This window comes from Sarcophilus harrisii, chromosome 2 (assembly GCF_902635505.1).
Source record: "Sarcophilus harrisii chromosome 2, mSarHar1.11, whole genome shotgun sequence".
NCBI lineage: Eukaryota > Metazoa > Chordata > Mammalia > Dasyuromorphia > Dasyuridae > Sarcophilus > Sarcophilus harrisii.
In genome coordinates this window covers 591075717-591092148 of record NC_045427.1, presented here as the reverse complement: position 1 = coordinate 591092148, position 16432 = coordinate 591075717, and the positions used below count along the sequence as shown (strand labels likewise).

General features: G+C 45.5%; 2 protein-coding genes across 5 annotated transcripts in view; one reads left to right on the top strand and one right to left on the bottom strand.

The window, feature by feature from the left end:
- The first annotated feature begins 445 nt into the window (after positions 1 to 445).
- MORN4 (MORN repeat containing 4) lies at positions 446 to 8333 on the top strand. 4 transcript variants are annotated; one of them, XM_023494780.2, is made up of 7 exons: positions 446 to 550; positions 1435 to 1539; positions 3809 to 4002; positions 4854 to 4992; positions 6052 to 6166; positions 6574 to 6683; positions 7005 to 8333. In XM_023494780.2, exons 4-7 carry the CDS (start codon positions 4926 to 4928, stop codon positions 7151 to 7153), a joined length of 441 nt encoding a protein of 146 aa, XP_023350548.1. In that variant the 5' UTR covers positions 446 to 550; positions 1435 to 1539; positions 3809 to 4002; positions 4854 to 4925; the 3' UTR covers positions 7154 to 8333. The 4 variants fall into 4 exon arrangements, with proteins under 4 accessions (XP_023350548.1, XP_012395488.1, XP_003755244.1 ...); XM_012540034.3 differs by having other exon boundaries at positions 1435 to 1642; XM_003755196.3 differs by lacking the exon at positions 3809 to 4002.
- A 1224-nt stretch (positions 8334 to 9557) lies between these two features.
- Positions 9558 to 16432, bottom strand: part of HOGA1 (4-hydroxy-2-oxoglutarate aldolase 1) — a 29606-nt gene continuing 22731 nt past the window's right edge. The window contains exons 5-7 of the mRNA XM_031956208.1: positions 16020 to 16116; positions 12561 to 12694; positions 9558 to 9988 (exon numbers count right to left, since the gene is read on the bottom strand). Coding sequence (XP_031812068.1) covers positions 9839 to 9988; positions 12561 to 12694; positions 16020 to 16116 — 381 coding nt within the window. The 3' untranslated portion in view covers positions 9558 to 9838. The remainder of the gene's footprint in view (positions 9989 to 12560; positions 12695 to 16019; positions 16117 to 16432) is intronic.

Sequence of the window (16432 nt, the reverse complement as noted above, 5' to 3'; positions counted from 1 at the left end):
CAACCAGCCCGACAATATATGCATGCAGCAGGTGAAGAAAGGAGGGAAGGAAAATATACCAGCCTCGGGACTGTGCAAATTCACATGTGGAAAAACTAAGGGCAGTGCTGCTTTGCAATCGGGATACTGAGCGCAGAGAGGCTTGTCAAAGCGGGAGTGGCAGGGCTTCTGGCTTAAGAGTCTCGCACGAGGCGTCTGTCCCTCGTGCGGGTGGCACACGGGTTACTAATAGCAGCAGAGGATGGGGGGGTGGCGGACCCAACGCCGCCCGGAACTCCGGTACAAAGGATCTCGCCCTCTAAGGACGCGTCCCTTCGTTACACTCCTTGCCCCGCACAAAGATGGCGGAAACGATGCCGGGAACGTCCAATGAGAAGAGGCGTTGCTGCCGGTTGCCCAGGTAACAACCAACGGGCTGCGGGGACTCTGCTCGGTGCTGCGCTGGGGTCCCGGAGGGGGCGGGGCTGATGGAGGGGTCCAAGTCCAGCCGCGGCGGCGGCGGCTGACCAGACGGCATCGGAGGCGCGGAGGGCGAGACTCGGGAGCCCAGGTCAGCCGGCGGGAGGGGAGGGAAGGGGACGAGATGCAGGTAGAGTGGGTGTGGCCGTGGGCGTGGCCAGGGATGGAGCCGACGCTGGGGGGATGGGCTTGTGCTTTGCAAGCGGAGCCCTCGGAGTCGGGCCTGGCCTCCCGGGCGGGGGTGGGAAGCGGTGGCCGGGGTCGCCGAGCTCTAAGTGCCGGTGATAATAACAAACCAACCGGGCATCGCCCGTCCGAGCGGCGCCCCCGGCCTGAGGTCAGATCTCCCCATTCTACAGATGAGCAGACGGCGTTTGGGAGAGGGGCGGGGCCCGACTCCTCCCGGCCGCTTTCGGGTCCCTGGAGTCTCTGGCCCTCCTTAATGGGACCTGCCCCCCAAGCTTCCCAACTAGGACCCGGATGGGGACGAGAATTTTGTTTCCTTTTAATCTGTGGTTTTTATGTATGAATATTTAAAACACATTTCTGGGTATACACAAATGTATACCCAGATAATTTACATAAATAGATTATTTACATAAATATACAGATTATTTACATAAATGTAAATGTAAAATACATTTACAAGATGGCCCCAGAAAGAGGATTCAGCATCTTATCTAGATCGGCCGTTAGGCTCCCGCAGCATCCGGGACAAACCTGAAGTCCCTCCAACTCTCTGGGCTCCACTTTTCTCAAGCAAAAGGAGGCCCTTCTAGGTCCTTCTGGAATTCGCACGGCCCAGTTGGAACTGGGAGGATGGTGATGATGGAGACTGGAAATAGTGAGGATGCGTATGACCGGGTCTGAGTATTTGGTCCTTTTTGGATCATCTTCTGTTAATGTGATAGAAGGTGCAGTATCAAGGAAGATTTTGTTTAAAACTTGTTTTTTTTACTCTCATTAACATTTCAGCCTTTGACATCTCAGTGCCTGGAAAAAGCTAAGATGTGAGGAGCGTCCGAAAGGGAAGAAGTGTATACAGAGACGGTCCTTGTGAAGCCTGAATTTATTCTCAAGGTATCCGAAGGAGTGGAGGATACCAAAGACACGTCATTTTAAGTCTTAGTCCTTAATATTAATACACTCGCATAATCCCTCATAAAAAATTGGGAGATTGTCAGTAAGTACTGGCCTATGGGCCTATATTCCCCTACCTGCAATATTTTTATGGTTATTATTTATATGCAACAAGGGATTGCTAGCAAGAACTAGGGAGAACTAGCCATACAGTCTTCTTCCTTTCCCCCTCCCCCTCCCTGCCAGTTTGATTTGATTCTGCTATAGAGGATTTAGTTACAGGGGGATCCAGACAGGAGTTGTACAAAATACAACGGGAAGGCATGGTTGGGCTTAGAGATATAATATTGGAGGAAAAAGCCCATATCAATGGAATTAAATATCCATCAGAGTATCCAAGTTGATTTTCAAGGCCTGGCTGACACTTATCAGTCTTTATTTCTTTCTCTTTAGGATTGTTAAAACCTAAGTACCAATATCTTTTTTAATCAAGGAGAAAGCTTTGTTGAAATCTGAGTTGTGATATTATCTGGGAGTGTTGTGTTTTGGCAATATTATAAACTACAACACAAGCTGGTAAGGTAGACAGTAAAATGTGCTTTACTTAGGAGATTCTGTCCCCATATAAAACAGCCTTCTTTATTTGGGGACAGGTTACTCTGTGCTCATAAAATGATAATTCCATTGTGAGGGCTGAGTAGCATGTTAGTTCATCCATTCTCTGAGGCAGCAGAGTAATTTCCTTTGGAGCAAATGTTTGGCATTTGCTTTGTAGCTTTAGAGCTCATTCATTTATACAGAAAAGATAGAAAAGGTAGGTGTCTGTTAAGAATCATGAATCATCTTGCCTTTGCGGCTGGATTCCATTTCTAAACCTAGAGTTTCTATAGCCTCTTTAAAATGATAATTTTAATAACTTATACAAATATTGATTTGAGTTCATTGTTAAAGTAATCTGTACTCTGGCAGCTTTTGTTATATGCTAATTAAGCTCCAGGCTTTGTGAGCAGATGTTACCTTTTTTTAAAAACTAGTAAATTTATCACTGACCTTGGTCAGAAATTCCGTTTCTGAGTTATTGGTGGTACAGCTGTCCATTAATCAGTTTGAATCATTATGGAAGTGAAAGCAGTAAATTTCTCTATTATCCCCAAATAGCTGAAATAAGATTTAGACAGTTGTTGTTGCTGCTTGGCTGTTGGCTGGGATTCATTGATCTCAATTTTGTTTTTCAATAGCATTCCTACTTGTATTCTCTGAAGTGTGTTTGTGGTACAAATTCTATATCAAATAGATAGTTGCCAGGAGGATAGGCCACACTTCCCTGGGGACTTTGTAACTTATGCTTTAAAACCAAATGAAAGAGGGTGGCCAAGGCAGATCCTCCTGAATTGAGTCCTGGTAACAGGAAAGTAATCCATAGCATTTCATCAGCTTTCTTATTTGGGGCTTATTCCCACAGGGCCAACAAACAACATAGCAAAGGCATGCTTGGTTTCCTAGCTGACGATCAATTTAGTGTCTTCTCGGTCAATAAAGCTAATGGCTTATTTCCTCTCTTCCAATATCCAACAGGTTCCTCAGAAACAGAGGTTCAGTTCCTCAGTGGGGTTGCTGATTACATGCTAGCCCTTTCCACAAAACCTCTTGGAACAAACTGTGCAAACCTTTGAGACATAGCAATGTTTTTTTGTTTCAGCTGAACTTGTAAAGTAATTGCCCTAGCATAACCTTCTTAGGAAAATTGTCACTTGGAATTTGCTTTTGAAATTACTTTTTCAGTGATAGAATATGTAGCACTGTATCTTGCCATCAATCCTGATTGATTTCAAATGAGTGGAATGGTGGTCATAGATTATACTGCCTCTGTTTGGAAGAACCATCCCTAGGCCTTATTTATCAAAACGACTGTCTGAACTGGAAAGAGTTATCCCCTGAGATGGAAAACCATTCCTCTTGCTCTCATTAATGTTGTATTTGCAATTGAGTCATGTTGACCTGCACCCAGACTTTGTCTGATGTTAACCTGCGAGATAAGGGCCTTGTGAGTCTGAAACCGGAGCTGAGGGTCTGGAATACTGATGGATAGGAAGGTGTGCTGGGAACCAGGCTCTGCATTTGTTTGGAGAAAATAGGTCATCAGGATATTAGGAGCAAGAAGGAATGTTTAGCCTAGAGGAAACTTCAAGGGAAGATGGTTATAGTCTTTCTATATTTCAAGTGCAGTCATGAGACAAAGGGATTAGAGTTGTTTTGTTTGGTCCAAAAGGCAGAACTGGAAGTCAGAGTGGAAGCTGCAGAGAAGCACATTTGGACTCCTTGTAAGGAGAACTTAATAATAATGAAAGCTCTGTAGGAGGGGAATAGGCTGCCTGCCAAGGAAGTCAGCGTCCCAGTGCTGGAGGTCGAGAGAAAGCTGAATGACCGCCTGGCCAGCATGTTCTAAAAGTGATTTCTACTCAGGTATGGGTTGGATGAGATAACACCTGAGGTTCCTGCTGACTTTTTGATTCTGATAACTTGTCCTAGATCTAGCATTTACACACACACACACACACACACACACACACACTCTCTCTCTGTCTCTCTCTCACTCACTGTTACACATTCACTTAAGATGGAAGCACCAGCTCTATGAGGGTAAGAACGTCTAGTTCGCCAGCTTCCCAGCCAGTTCCCCTTACTCTAGGCTCTCTCTCATCTTCATTGCCTAACATAAATTTTCTACATTGTGAGCAAAAATCATTGAATTTTGTTGAATTGTCTCCTAATTTTAAGATGTCAGAATCTCAATAATGAACTGTCATAGAAAATTTATGGTATTTAGTGCCTAAATATATTATGATAGTAAATGTTCTTCTCCACCCTCACCCCCTTCTTTCATGAAGTTTTTCATACCCATTCTCATCTTAATTAGTCTCCCTTTCCTTTGCATATTGGCAGTATTTATGATTGAATTGCAGTTTCAGATTTAATTGTGTCTTACACTGTTCATTTTTCTTTCATTTTGTGTTCATCTTAAATCAACAAATAAATTGTAAAATCCTTGAAGACAGTTCTTTTATACTTACTAAGCTCAAAGTAGGATTTCATTTTGATTATTCTTTCTTCCCATGAAATCTTAGAAAATAAGACTTTGCTCACATTTCAAAAATTAGGTAAAGGAGTTGTCCAGAAGATAAGAATAATTAAAAGGGGTAATGGTGGTTGGGGAAAAGGATGTTTTTCATAGGATCTATTTGAACTCGTGAAAACTTGGGTGGGCTGATAAGCTTTTACAAACATATTTGCAAAGCTGCTTTCCTTTTCTCTAGCTGTCCTATGACGATAGCAAGCTTCTGCCTGTTTCCTGCGGTTGTCACCTTGCTCTTCTGTAAACTGTCACCATGACTTTGACAAAAGGCTCCTTCACCTACTCCAGCGGGGAGGAATATCGTGGCGAGTGGAAGGAGGGTGAGAAGGGCATTGAAGGTCGCCAGAGATGAGATTCTTCTCTGGTTAAAGGGAAAGTATAGTAGGGTATTTGAATCAATTTTGCATCTCTTCTCCCTAGCATCTTTCCTTTGTACTATGTATGAGTAAAAGAGTTAACATGCAATGTTAGTCTCCCCTCATCTCATACCCAGTGCTGTCCTCTGTAAAATTTGGAATGGTTCAACATTTTTCAGTGATGTTACTTAGGTATATTTTTATATAAGAAAAACAAATCATTTTCAAAGTACAAGAATTAAGGATATCTTCAATTCAACCTTCATTATTCTGGTAGCAAACAACTAGAAGAATAGATAATACTTTTACTCTTGTTTGGCCCCATTCCTTTTGTGGCAGATTTCATGTTCCTACAATGGAAGCATTCCATCATGGAAGCTTGACTGAGTATGTGACCTGGAGGAGTGATGTCACCTTCCTCATCTCATTCCAAACCTTTTTCCTTCTCTCCCAAGTTCCTTCTATTCATCTTCATGTCCTCCAAGAACTGATGTGTAATTTCTGGGTAGTCCCAGGAAATTGCAGTTTTTTCTCCCTAAAATAAACTCCATTCTCCATTGTCTCTAGAGATTATTGTTTACCCAACATCCTGCTTTGTTTCCTGGCCAATTCAGTGGGCAAGTAGAATATTTAGCCCTTGCATTAAGAATTGATCTTTTTTTTTTTTTTTTTTTTTTTTTTTTGCATCTTTCACGCTGCCGAGGGGCAGTGTTTTCCGTGAAATGTTCTCTCATATTTTTCTTGTTGCTTTCACTTGTAAAGAGAAGCCAAACCAGTTGGTTGTAAATTGAGGAGGGGAAGTCCCAGGAACTCCCGTTGCCTTCAGTGGTAGCTTTGGTGCTTTGTGTTCCTAGCTCTTTGAGCACCAGAATGCTAAGCACAGATGATGCACTAACTTCTCCTCTTCTTTATCTTTTAGAGTAACTGTCCTCTTTGAGTCAGTGGTCTGTAAGGGAAGGGATGATAGGAAGGTACCCAGGAGCTGCCCCCTTCCAGCCTGACACTGTCTTTTTCTTTGCTTAGGCCGGAGGCATGGCATTGGTCAACTGATGTTTGCAGATGGTGGCACCTACCTGGGTAATTTTGAGAATGGACTCTTTAATGGCTTCGGGGTACTGACTTTCTCAGATGGCTCAAGGTGGGTACTTGGTCTTCTCCCCTCTCAGCCTTAGACCAGAGAGACTCCAGTCAACAAATGGGATCATGATAAACAGTTTGGTCACTCTGAGCCAGCCCCAGTCCCTGCAGATCTTGCCAGCAAAGAGTCTGTGTGTGGCTCTCCTGATTGATCTTAAATATGTCAAGATTTTGAAGCTTTTCTGAAGTGGCCAGGAGGGAAGTGACCTTTTGACTCTTACTCTCCTTCACTTTCCATCCCACATTTTCCTCTTATGTTCCCTTCTTTCTTTCCTGGGCTATTTCAGTCACTAACTCCGGTTGAGTGTGGCTAGAGATTGGAAATGGGTGAAATCATCTGTATGTTAGCTCAAACCTAGCTTGGAGTCTCTGCCCAAATGACTGACATCTTGGTGTCTCTCTCTGCAGATATGAGGGGGAGTTTGCCCAAGGAAAGTTCAATGGTGTTGGAGTTTTCATTCGCCATGACAACATGACCTTTGAGGGAGAATTCAAGAGTGGCAGAGTAGATGGTTTTGGTCAGTAACAACCACTTGGTGGATTCTTCTCTCACTCAGTTCATCTAGTAAGGGCTGGGCCTTCCCTTTGTTCTAGGCATGTGGATTATTGAGCATGAATAAGCGGGATGCTATCTGAGAGCAACTTCTCCCTTTTGACTCGCTGATGCTTAGAGCCCCATCTTTTCCCTCCATGATCCTCATCATGGGGGAGCTATCAACCTCTCAGAGGCCTGTGAAGCATTTTATGACTTTTCTGAATTGGATTTGACCTGAGACATTTGAGTAGCTTCCTATAATAACGTCTCTCTCTTTTTTGCTTTCTTTTATCTCATCTCATAGGCCTGCTGACTTTTCCTGATGGTTCTCATGGAGTTCCTCGAAATGAAGGTCTGTTTGAGAATAATAAGTTGCTACGGCGAGAAAAGTGTTCTGCAGTGATCCAGCGGGCCCAGAGGGCTTCCGAGTCAGCCCGGAACCTGCCAGTGTGATGGGGATGCCATGGCCCTGCCAGCAGGAGGACTGAGCAGACGATCGCCTCTGTTCATTCACCAAGGGTGAAGCAGTAAACCAGACCCAAAATTCTTTGAGTTACAAACACCAATCAGTTGCCTTCTAACACCTTCCTTTGTCTGCCAATCAAGTGTTAGGTTGTGGATTGGGGTCCCTGATAGGTCCTAGCAAACAGGAGCATCTGATTTCAGTTTTGCTTTGGCCCTCTCCCTTGTCTGCTGCTGCTCAGACCAGCTGCCTTTATCCATGCCCTGGAACTCTCCATCTCAAAATCCCTGCGGTGCCCCCAGCCCCGCTGCCTTCTCCATCCCGAGGCCATGGTCACCGGCAGTGTCCTTAGTGCCCCACTTCTTTTGAGGGAGGTGAAGCAACAGCCACCCCTCAGCAGTGGCTCACACGTGGGGCTTCCTTGGGGAGGGAAGATGATGGACCACCTAGGGGACCGGGGAGAAGGCATGCATCAGGTGTCTAAGAGTCCAGCCTGGAGATTTTTTTCTTAGGTTACCTTCTTTCATTATTGTTTGGAATATCACGTGAACTGGGCAGTCCTCTTTCTCAGTCTTTGGGTACTGTAACGGGTCTTCATGTGTCCTTGACTTAACAGTGTAACTACATTACACGAAAGGACTCCATTTTTACATCTCATTTTTATGTACCTTCATTGCTGTTCAGATATGGATAAGAAAGTGATTGAAAAAAAAAAATCCACTATCTTAAAAAGCAGAGAACAGGGATGTCCAGGCCCACTAATAGTGGGTGAAGACCAGAACTGACTCAGTCTCCCTTAAGACTGGAAAGGAACTGGGTCTGCTGGGCTCCTTGTGGACCATCTGGCCAGACTATAGGCAACTTTCTGCAATTGAGACAAAGGTGGAGCAGTCTGGAACCCATTGGGCTAAAAACTCTTTGATGGACTACATCCAGGTCTCCATAACTTCTTTGCCACCAGCCCTGGATATAAGGCCTGGAGAGGAAAACCACTCATTAGCATCACACCGAGTGCATTCAGAGACTTTGTCCCCTCAGACTTGAACACACCGTACTTCATGCTATTCTCACACTGAATGTTTCATCTGCAGCAGATTGTGGTGGAAACGTTAGCTGTGTGCCTCTCTCATCTCTGGATTATACTGTGGAAATAAACGTGTTTATAAGGAATCGTGCCTCCCAAGCTGCCGATATGTCCTCCTCTCGCTTTTGACCCTTACACTTCCTAGCTGTGACTAGATCAGTGCGCCACAGGCTGAGATCCCAGGTGCCTCCCCTTTGTTCCCGCCGCGGCCCTCTCACCTGGCTTTGAAAGCGTTATTTGTGGCCTTCTCCTTCGTGCGATCGTTAGGGTCTGTTTTAAGCGCTGAAAGAGTGGGCCTCAGAACGGGCCTTGGGGCTCTGCCCGGCAAAGGCCCCTGGTGTCCGGAAAGGAAACTGGGCGGGGTGAGGGGAGGGCCAGGTCAGTTAGCTTCTGCGTACTTCATTGCTCCTTATCACCCCACAGGGAGGGTGGGGGGCATTAATGAAGTTCCAGAGCAATGCTTTTACCAATGGAAGCACCACTAGACTGGCCACGGCTCTGAGAAGTCTACAGACGGCTTCAGTAACACGTGTCCACCAGGTGGCGCTGTGTGCTTGCGATTGGCGAGGCTGTTGGGACCCAGGACTACAAACCTGAAATTGTGCCATCACCCACCCGCCAAGTGTGGGGAGGTCCCGCAATCTCCCTACCCACCAATGTGGGGAAGGTCGCGCCAGGTGGTCATCACCCACCCTCCAAGTGCAGGGAGGTGGTGCCATCACCCACCCGCCAAGCACGGGGAATGGATAGAACCGATGGGCGGCCGTTGAGGGGTGGGGTGCTGAGGTGATGGGAAGGGAAGCACTGGGAAGTGCCTCCTGCGTGCCAGGCCCTGCTCTCAGCTTGGCCAACATGGAGCCAGGCCCGGGCGGCCCGGGGCTAACGACCTTGCCTTTGTCCTCGCTGGGACGTTCAGCTCCGGGTTTTCTTCCCGCACACTCCCACCAGGAGGCAGAAACGTGCTTGCAGGCCTCGCCACGCCTTTGTTCTGGGCAAAACAGCCTCGGGTTTGTCCTCCCGAGCCTGAGCAGCCCCCGTTTCATCCTCTCCGACACCCTCATTCCACTCAGAATATAACACGCCCGTCACTCCCCACCCCCTCCCTTTTGGATCCTGGGGTCATAAGAAAAAGGCTGGGGCAGACACCCAAGTAACCAGAACATCTTTTCCTAACGGGGATGCCGAGGAACACGCCTCAGTGAAACAGATGAGAGGCTGGCGGTCTGCAGGAAGTAAGCAGTCCTGATGCTAGCACGTGCCTGGCCAGGGTCTGGTGAAGGAGGAAGGGCCTGGAGACATCATACCCCACATTTATACAGTGTCTTAGAATTTGTGAAGCTGCTTTATGTACTATTTGATCCTCACAACACCCCTGTGAGGTAGGTGATTTTTGTCCCCATATTACAGCTGAGAAAACTGAGATTAAAAAAGGTTGAGTCCCATCCTTAGGGGCCAGAGTATGGGAAAGAATGGGCAAGGGTAATAGTACCGCATCTCCCCCTGACTCCACTGAGTCCTTACAGCTATGGGTATAGGAGGTAGAGGGCAACTAGAAGCCTGGCAAGGGATGGACTTGCTTTTCATCTGGCCATCACAGCCAACCATTGGAGGTAAAATCCAAGCGTAGTTTCTCCTCTTCATCAGGGCTCAGGTCACGCAGTGGGGCACGGCAAGGCCCTCCATAGTAGCCGAACCAGTCCATGGTTTTCTTCAGTCCCGGGATCCCAAAGCGTCGGGTGACCTGAGAGGAAATATCAGAGGTAGTTTCTAACTTTATCGGGTCCGACCACATTCATCCCTCAAAGTTAGAGCTCCCACTTCTCCTGGGCATAGAATAAAAAACTTCAAAGCTTATACCACCAAGGGGGAAATCTGGAGCCAAATTTCAAGGACTGAGAGGCACAAGGTAACTAGTGATGAGTGAGAGTCAAGTATAGGACTACAGTTTTTGTCAAACAGGGAAAGATGAAAAGTTTTTTCAATATTTTTAGATCTGGAAGAAATACTTAAATCCAAACCCTTTTCATGTTGACTCAAGGAAATGAAACAGCAGACCATTAGTGATAAGTGGAAATGACAATGAGGTTCCCCTCATTCTTAACCCTGCTTCCTTCCCTTTATCTGAAACTTATTTTCAAGTTCTAGGATGAACAAAAACCTAATTAGGAGAGAAGGGGGATAACCATCAGAGCATGGTCTCTAGGAGAAAGTGTCCAACTTTTGGGCTGGTCCTATAGGTCCTAGTTTTGGGGTGTCCTATGTCAGCTGGGGCCCAGAATACAGATAATATTCAAACCAGGAGGGCCAAAGGAAAGGAGGAGAGGGGCTTCTGAGGTAGAGCCAGAAATATATCCTAGGAGGTGACTCACTGGCCTCCATAATCTCAAACTACTCTTTAAGAACTGATTTCCCCTTTTCCTCCTTATGACCCTCAAACTTTCCTGCTTCTCCCCAATCCGTGGCCTGCACTCTAAACTTTGGTGTTCTTCACTGCACAAAAGGGACATTTTCTGTAAGAGGTTAAAAAATAACTTTTTTGGTGTTATGAGTAACCATCCACCAGAGGATAGCATTTCTTAGCAATCATGGAGGGGCCATTCTAACCAATCTGAGGTCATCCTTTTAAACTCTTTTTGGAATGGGATGACAGGGTTAGGGGGTGAGGAGGAGGGAACAGGGCCCAGTGGGTAGAAAACTTAATAGCCCTGTCCCTGAAGTGCATGAGTCACTAGAGAACTCTTGAAGACCCCCCTACAGAGTCCTTAAGGCCCAAGGGAAGAGTGGAGGTTAGATGCTTGGGTAGTGAAGGCCATGGAAACTCCTAAATATAGCCATGGGGCAGAAGTCTGGCATGGGGGTGGGAAGGAGGGAGGACATTGTGTACAATGGGGCAGGGCAATCTGCTGACATCAAATTGCACTTAGGGGAGCTGAGACCACAGCCCAGGCTTCGGACAGGTGGCCCTGGAATTCCTGTGCCCAAGTCCAGGGCTGACGTAGGAGAGAAGGGAATCTCCTGTGGGGCAGGAGGCTGGCTGTTGGCAGTGCCAGCACAGCCACAGTTGGGGATGGCTGAGAGGCAGTTCTTTCCTTCCTAATAATGACAGATCAAATCTGCTGCTTCTCCATCATCATTCTCCCCCCTCTCCCTAGTACGTACCCTAAGAACTCTGAAAGAACATTCTTGTTTTTAGCCTGGATACAGGCAGTTTCTGGGTACAGTATTTCTACATTGTCCGCTTGCCTCTCTCTGCCTTCCTGTATTTATCTACCTCAGTGTCTGTCTCTCTGCCTGTCTCACATTCTGTCTGCTCGTCTTTATCAATCATTCCCTCTGTGTCCTGTCTTTTTTCGCAGAAGGGATGTTTGGCTCAGTGGGGACTATAGGAACAAGTCGCCCAGTCTCACAGAACAATGTCTAATGTGCCAGGGCAGCATGTACCCTGATGCAGCTTAGCTGGAGGGGCTTCATCTTACAAACTGTGACATCCTATTTATAACCCCCAGGAAGTTCTGTATCCTAGGAGTCCCATACTTGTCTCCCCAACTGTTCCTTCCTTGAATCTGGATTCATGTCCTTCTTTGTGTCCCATTATAAGGGGCAAAAAAATAAGAGAAACTAGACCCATCCATCCCCTAGATCTCTCAGCAGTCCAAAGGAAGGAGGGGAAGGGATCCAAGGGAAGGAAGCCATCCCTTTAGCCTTCAGAGACTGTCTTAATGCTGTTTCTAATCACACCTCAGCTCTATATTTGAGACCTGGCTGGTCCCCCATAAACTTACCCAAAGACACCGCAATTTATTGTATATCTGGACTAAACATTTACATCTTAGCTTATCACAAGATTATAATGAGGGGGTGCCTATTGGGAAGGGGAGGAGAATGAAAATGGAGAGGAAACAGATTGCTTCTCCAAGGGCCATTAATAGGAAGGGAACACTCCTGCCTTTCTGCCATCCCAATTCTGGCTGTGCTGGCACTGCCAACGCCCAACCTCCTGCCTCCCAGAAGATACCCTCGTCTTCCACATCAGCCCTTAACACTGGCACGGGAATTCCAGGACCAGCCTGGGCCATGCTCTCAGCTACCCTCTACACTGTCTATCTCAGGGTCAGGATGCCATCCTTGTGGCAGTGTTCTCCACCACCAGTCTCCCCCCTCTCCCCAGTGGGTACCCCGAGAGCTCTGAAAGAATATCCTGCCTCTCAGAAAGCACTGGCTCTGAAAACAAAGAGATGAATCAGGGCGCTGTCCACATGCAGAGGCCCTGTAAACGACACAAAGGGAGGAGGACCCTTGGACCGGGAGCTTACCGCAGTGTTGGGTTCGATGAGGCGATGCTGCAAAACCTGGGCATCTTCCCATTGCCCAGTGAGGCAGAGACGCTCCAGCTGACACACTTGCGCTCCCAAGACATTGGCCAAAGCACAAATACCCCCGACGGCTCCTGCCACCAAAGCAAGAAATAAAACATAAAACACAGCCACAGCCTGCAAGAGCTCCCACCCCCATACCTGCCCCAGTGAAGTCTCTGGGAGCCTCCTTTCTGCTGGGAGCCTTAGAATCTCTGCACTCAGATCTGCAAGGGACCCAGGAGCAATATTTAGTACGATCCCATTTTACAGAAGAGAATGCTGGCGCCTGAAGAGGCAGAGGGACCTGGCCTGAAGAGCAAGGAGAAGAGCAGAGACTAGAACCCAGGTCTCTAAACTCCCACTGATCTTGTCCCTAAACCACATTGTAGCTGACCAGTAAGTAGGACTCGGTCTTGGTCCTCAAGTCACCCCCCTGCCCAGTGCAGATAAGATGGGGAGAAAGCAATTGTCAACTTAGCACTGATCAAAGTGACCACAGAATATAGACTACCATTGTCCTGCATGAGAGAAACGGATTCCCAAGCATCGAGAGCTATTTAGAGAGTTTGGTGGACAGCAAGAAATAGGAGCTGTGATGCTGACTGCACCCAGGGGAGCTGGGAGGGATGATTCAGAGGAATCAAGGTCCTATCTGCTGGCTAAGCTTCCTTGAGACCCAAATCATGAGCAGGGAAGAAACCTTGCTCCTTGATCCCAAGAATCGCAACTATTTAGAGAAGAAACTGTAGAAACAGGTAGACTGGTTCTAGACCTATGGAGAAAGAACAGTATAATAAACAGGAATGAGGGGTCTGGGGACAAGGCCCTTAGCTCCTTTCTGAGAACAAGAAGGAAGCTTACAGATTAAATAAATCCAATCTCCCACCGCATTTCTCTTCTCTTTGAAGACAACTGCTAACTCACAATCCAGTAAAAGCCAGGGAGAAGTAGAGTCCCTTAAGGCTAGTAACCAGATCATTCTTTCTAGAACCCTGGGCCACTTTGTTGAAAGACTGATCCATTATCTTCCAGGTGCTTTTAGGGGCACCTGATATATACACTGAGGTATAGTTTACTAAAAATTTGTACTTAAAAGTAGGGAAATGAACTGTTTTCTCAATTAAAATGGGGAGAAGAGGGTCAAATGTGATGTCTTATGTGCTTTAAAACTCTCAAGCCCATACAAAAGCAAGCTATTCCTATTATTTATTCCAAATAAATAATTGCCCTTTGTGTAGTACTTTTAAAGTCTGCACAGAATTTATTTTTTTTTTTTGATTTCTCAAAAGAGAATGTTTCTTTATTACAAAATGGTGTTGATTCTTTTTTTTTTTTTTTAATTTAATAGCCTTTTATTTACAGGATTTATACATGGGTAACTTTACAGCATTAACAATTGCCAAACCTCTTGTTCCAATTTTTCACCTCTTACCCCCCCCCTCCCCTAGATGGCAGGATGACCAGTAGATGTTAAATATATTGAAATATAAGTTAGATACACAATAAGTATACCTGACCAAAACGTTATTTTGCAGTAGAAAAAGAATCAGACTCTGAAATATTGTACAATTAGCTTGTGAAGGAAATCAAAAATGCAGGTGTGCATAAATATAGGGTTTGGGAATTCCAATGTAATGGTTTTTAGTCATCTCCCAGAGTTGTTTTTCTGGGCATAGCTAGCTCAGTTCATTACTGCTCCATTAGAAATGATTTGGTTGATCTCGTTGCTGAGGATGGCCTGATCCATCAGAACTGGTCATCATCTAGTATTGTTGTTGAAGTATATAATGATCTCCTGGTCCTGCTCATTTCACTCAGCATCAGTTCGTGTAAGTCTCTCCAGGCCTTTCTGAAATCATCCTGTTGGTCATTTCTTACAGAAGTAATATTCCATAATTTTCATATACCACAATTTATTCAGCCATTCTCCAACTGATGGACATCCATTCAGTTTCCAGTTTCTAGCCACTACAAAAAGGGCTGCCACAAACATTCGTCTGCACAGAATTTAAATACATAATCACATTTGAACCTCAAGACAACCCTAGGAGGTAACGGAGAGAAGGAATAAGCATTTATACAGAGTCTATTATCCAGGCATTGTGCTAGTACTTAACAAATATTTAATGCTCACAATAATCCTGCCAGGAAGGTGGGGTTTTTTTTTTATGTCTACTTTACAATTAAGGCAACTGAGGCAGACCAACATTAAGTAACTTGCCCGAGATCATCCAGCTAGCAAATAAAACAAGTCTGGATCTGTATTTAGTTCTTCCTGACTCCAGACCCAGTGCTCTATCCATTGTACCTAAGGAAAGTAGGAAGGTATTGTCATCCTCATTTAACAAATGAAGATAATGGCCTCTCAAAAAAGTCAGCTGATTTGCCCAAATCCCTAAAGCTCAAGAGTGTTAAAAGGAGTCCAAGTATTTGAACTGAGATCTTCATTCCAAGTCCAATCAACAACATATTTTGCCTATTTGAGGGACTCTGACCTCCGACAAGGTAACATGGAGCAAGAAACCCCAAATCCCTTTCCATTCCATCAGAGGGCCAATCCAAAAGCCTCCGCATTAAGTCATTCTACACTGAGAGATAGGAAGAAGGTGACCTGAAGAGGAGAGGCCCAGGGCCACTGTCCAATGTGAATGATTTACAAGGTGAGATTAGAGGAGCTAAATCTGTATCAAAACAGGGAGCCTGGGGCATTACAACAGGCCCTAGGTGTTCCCACAACAAGCAAGGCATCTTTGCCCCAGAGTGTGAGGCAGCAAACAAAATCAAGGGCCAAATATTCACAAGGGCCAACCTCCTGGCAGCAGGCCTGAGGTTTCAGAGTGACGAGGTTGGCTAGCCCAACTCCACCCTCTCTGCTCTATCCTGTTCACCCCTATTTGGTCACCTTCCACAGTCTCCTTTCTGAACTTCATTTTTGTAGAAGTAGCTGGATGCACAATGCATGCTGGGCCTGGAGTCAGGAAGACCGGAATTTAAATCCAGTCTCAGACGCTAGCTGGGTGACCCTGGACAATTCACTCTGCCCCAGTTTCCTTAACTGTTAGGTGTTATTATGAGAATAAAATGAGATAATTTATATTTTAATGTACTTAACATCTACTGGTCATCCTGCCATCTGGGGGAGGGGGTGGGGGGTAAGAGGTGAAAAAATGGAACAAGAGGTTTGGCAATTGTTAACGCTGTAAAGTTACCCATGCATATATCCTGTAAATAAAAGGCTATTAAATAAATTTAAAAAAAAAGAGAGAGAATAAAATGAGAAAATAGGTATAAAGCATTTAGCACAGTGCCTTTCATATAGTAAGTGCTTAACAAATATTTGCCCCTTCTTGCCCACTTGTCTCTATATACTCCAAAGTCTCAAAGTGAAAACCCCTGAGTTTAAATGGGCTAACTCACCTATGGCATAACTGGCCAAGAGGAAGCCAGCAGATCCTGCCAACACCTGAAAATCCTGCTTCTTGGTTTTGTGAATGATCAAGCCCATTCGCGTGACCTGCAAAATTAGATAGAGCATCAAACAGAGGCTGAAAAACTTCTGGACATAAACAGGGCCAGGACTAGGAAAACATTATTAACTAAAGACCAAAGAGGAAAAAAAAAGTATAAGAGCTTAGAAAATGTAAGAGAGAGAAAACACAGAGAAACCCAGGAGTTAGGATAAGGGGAATATGGGACTAGGAGTTATAGGATCATGGACTTGGAGAAAGGACCTTTGAAGTCATTTGATCCAGTTTCCTCTCTCCATTTTGCAAAATTTCAATGATTTGCCTAAGATTACACAAACAACAGAACAACAAGTAACAATAATA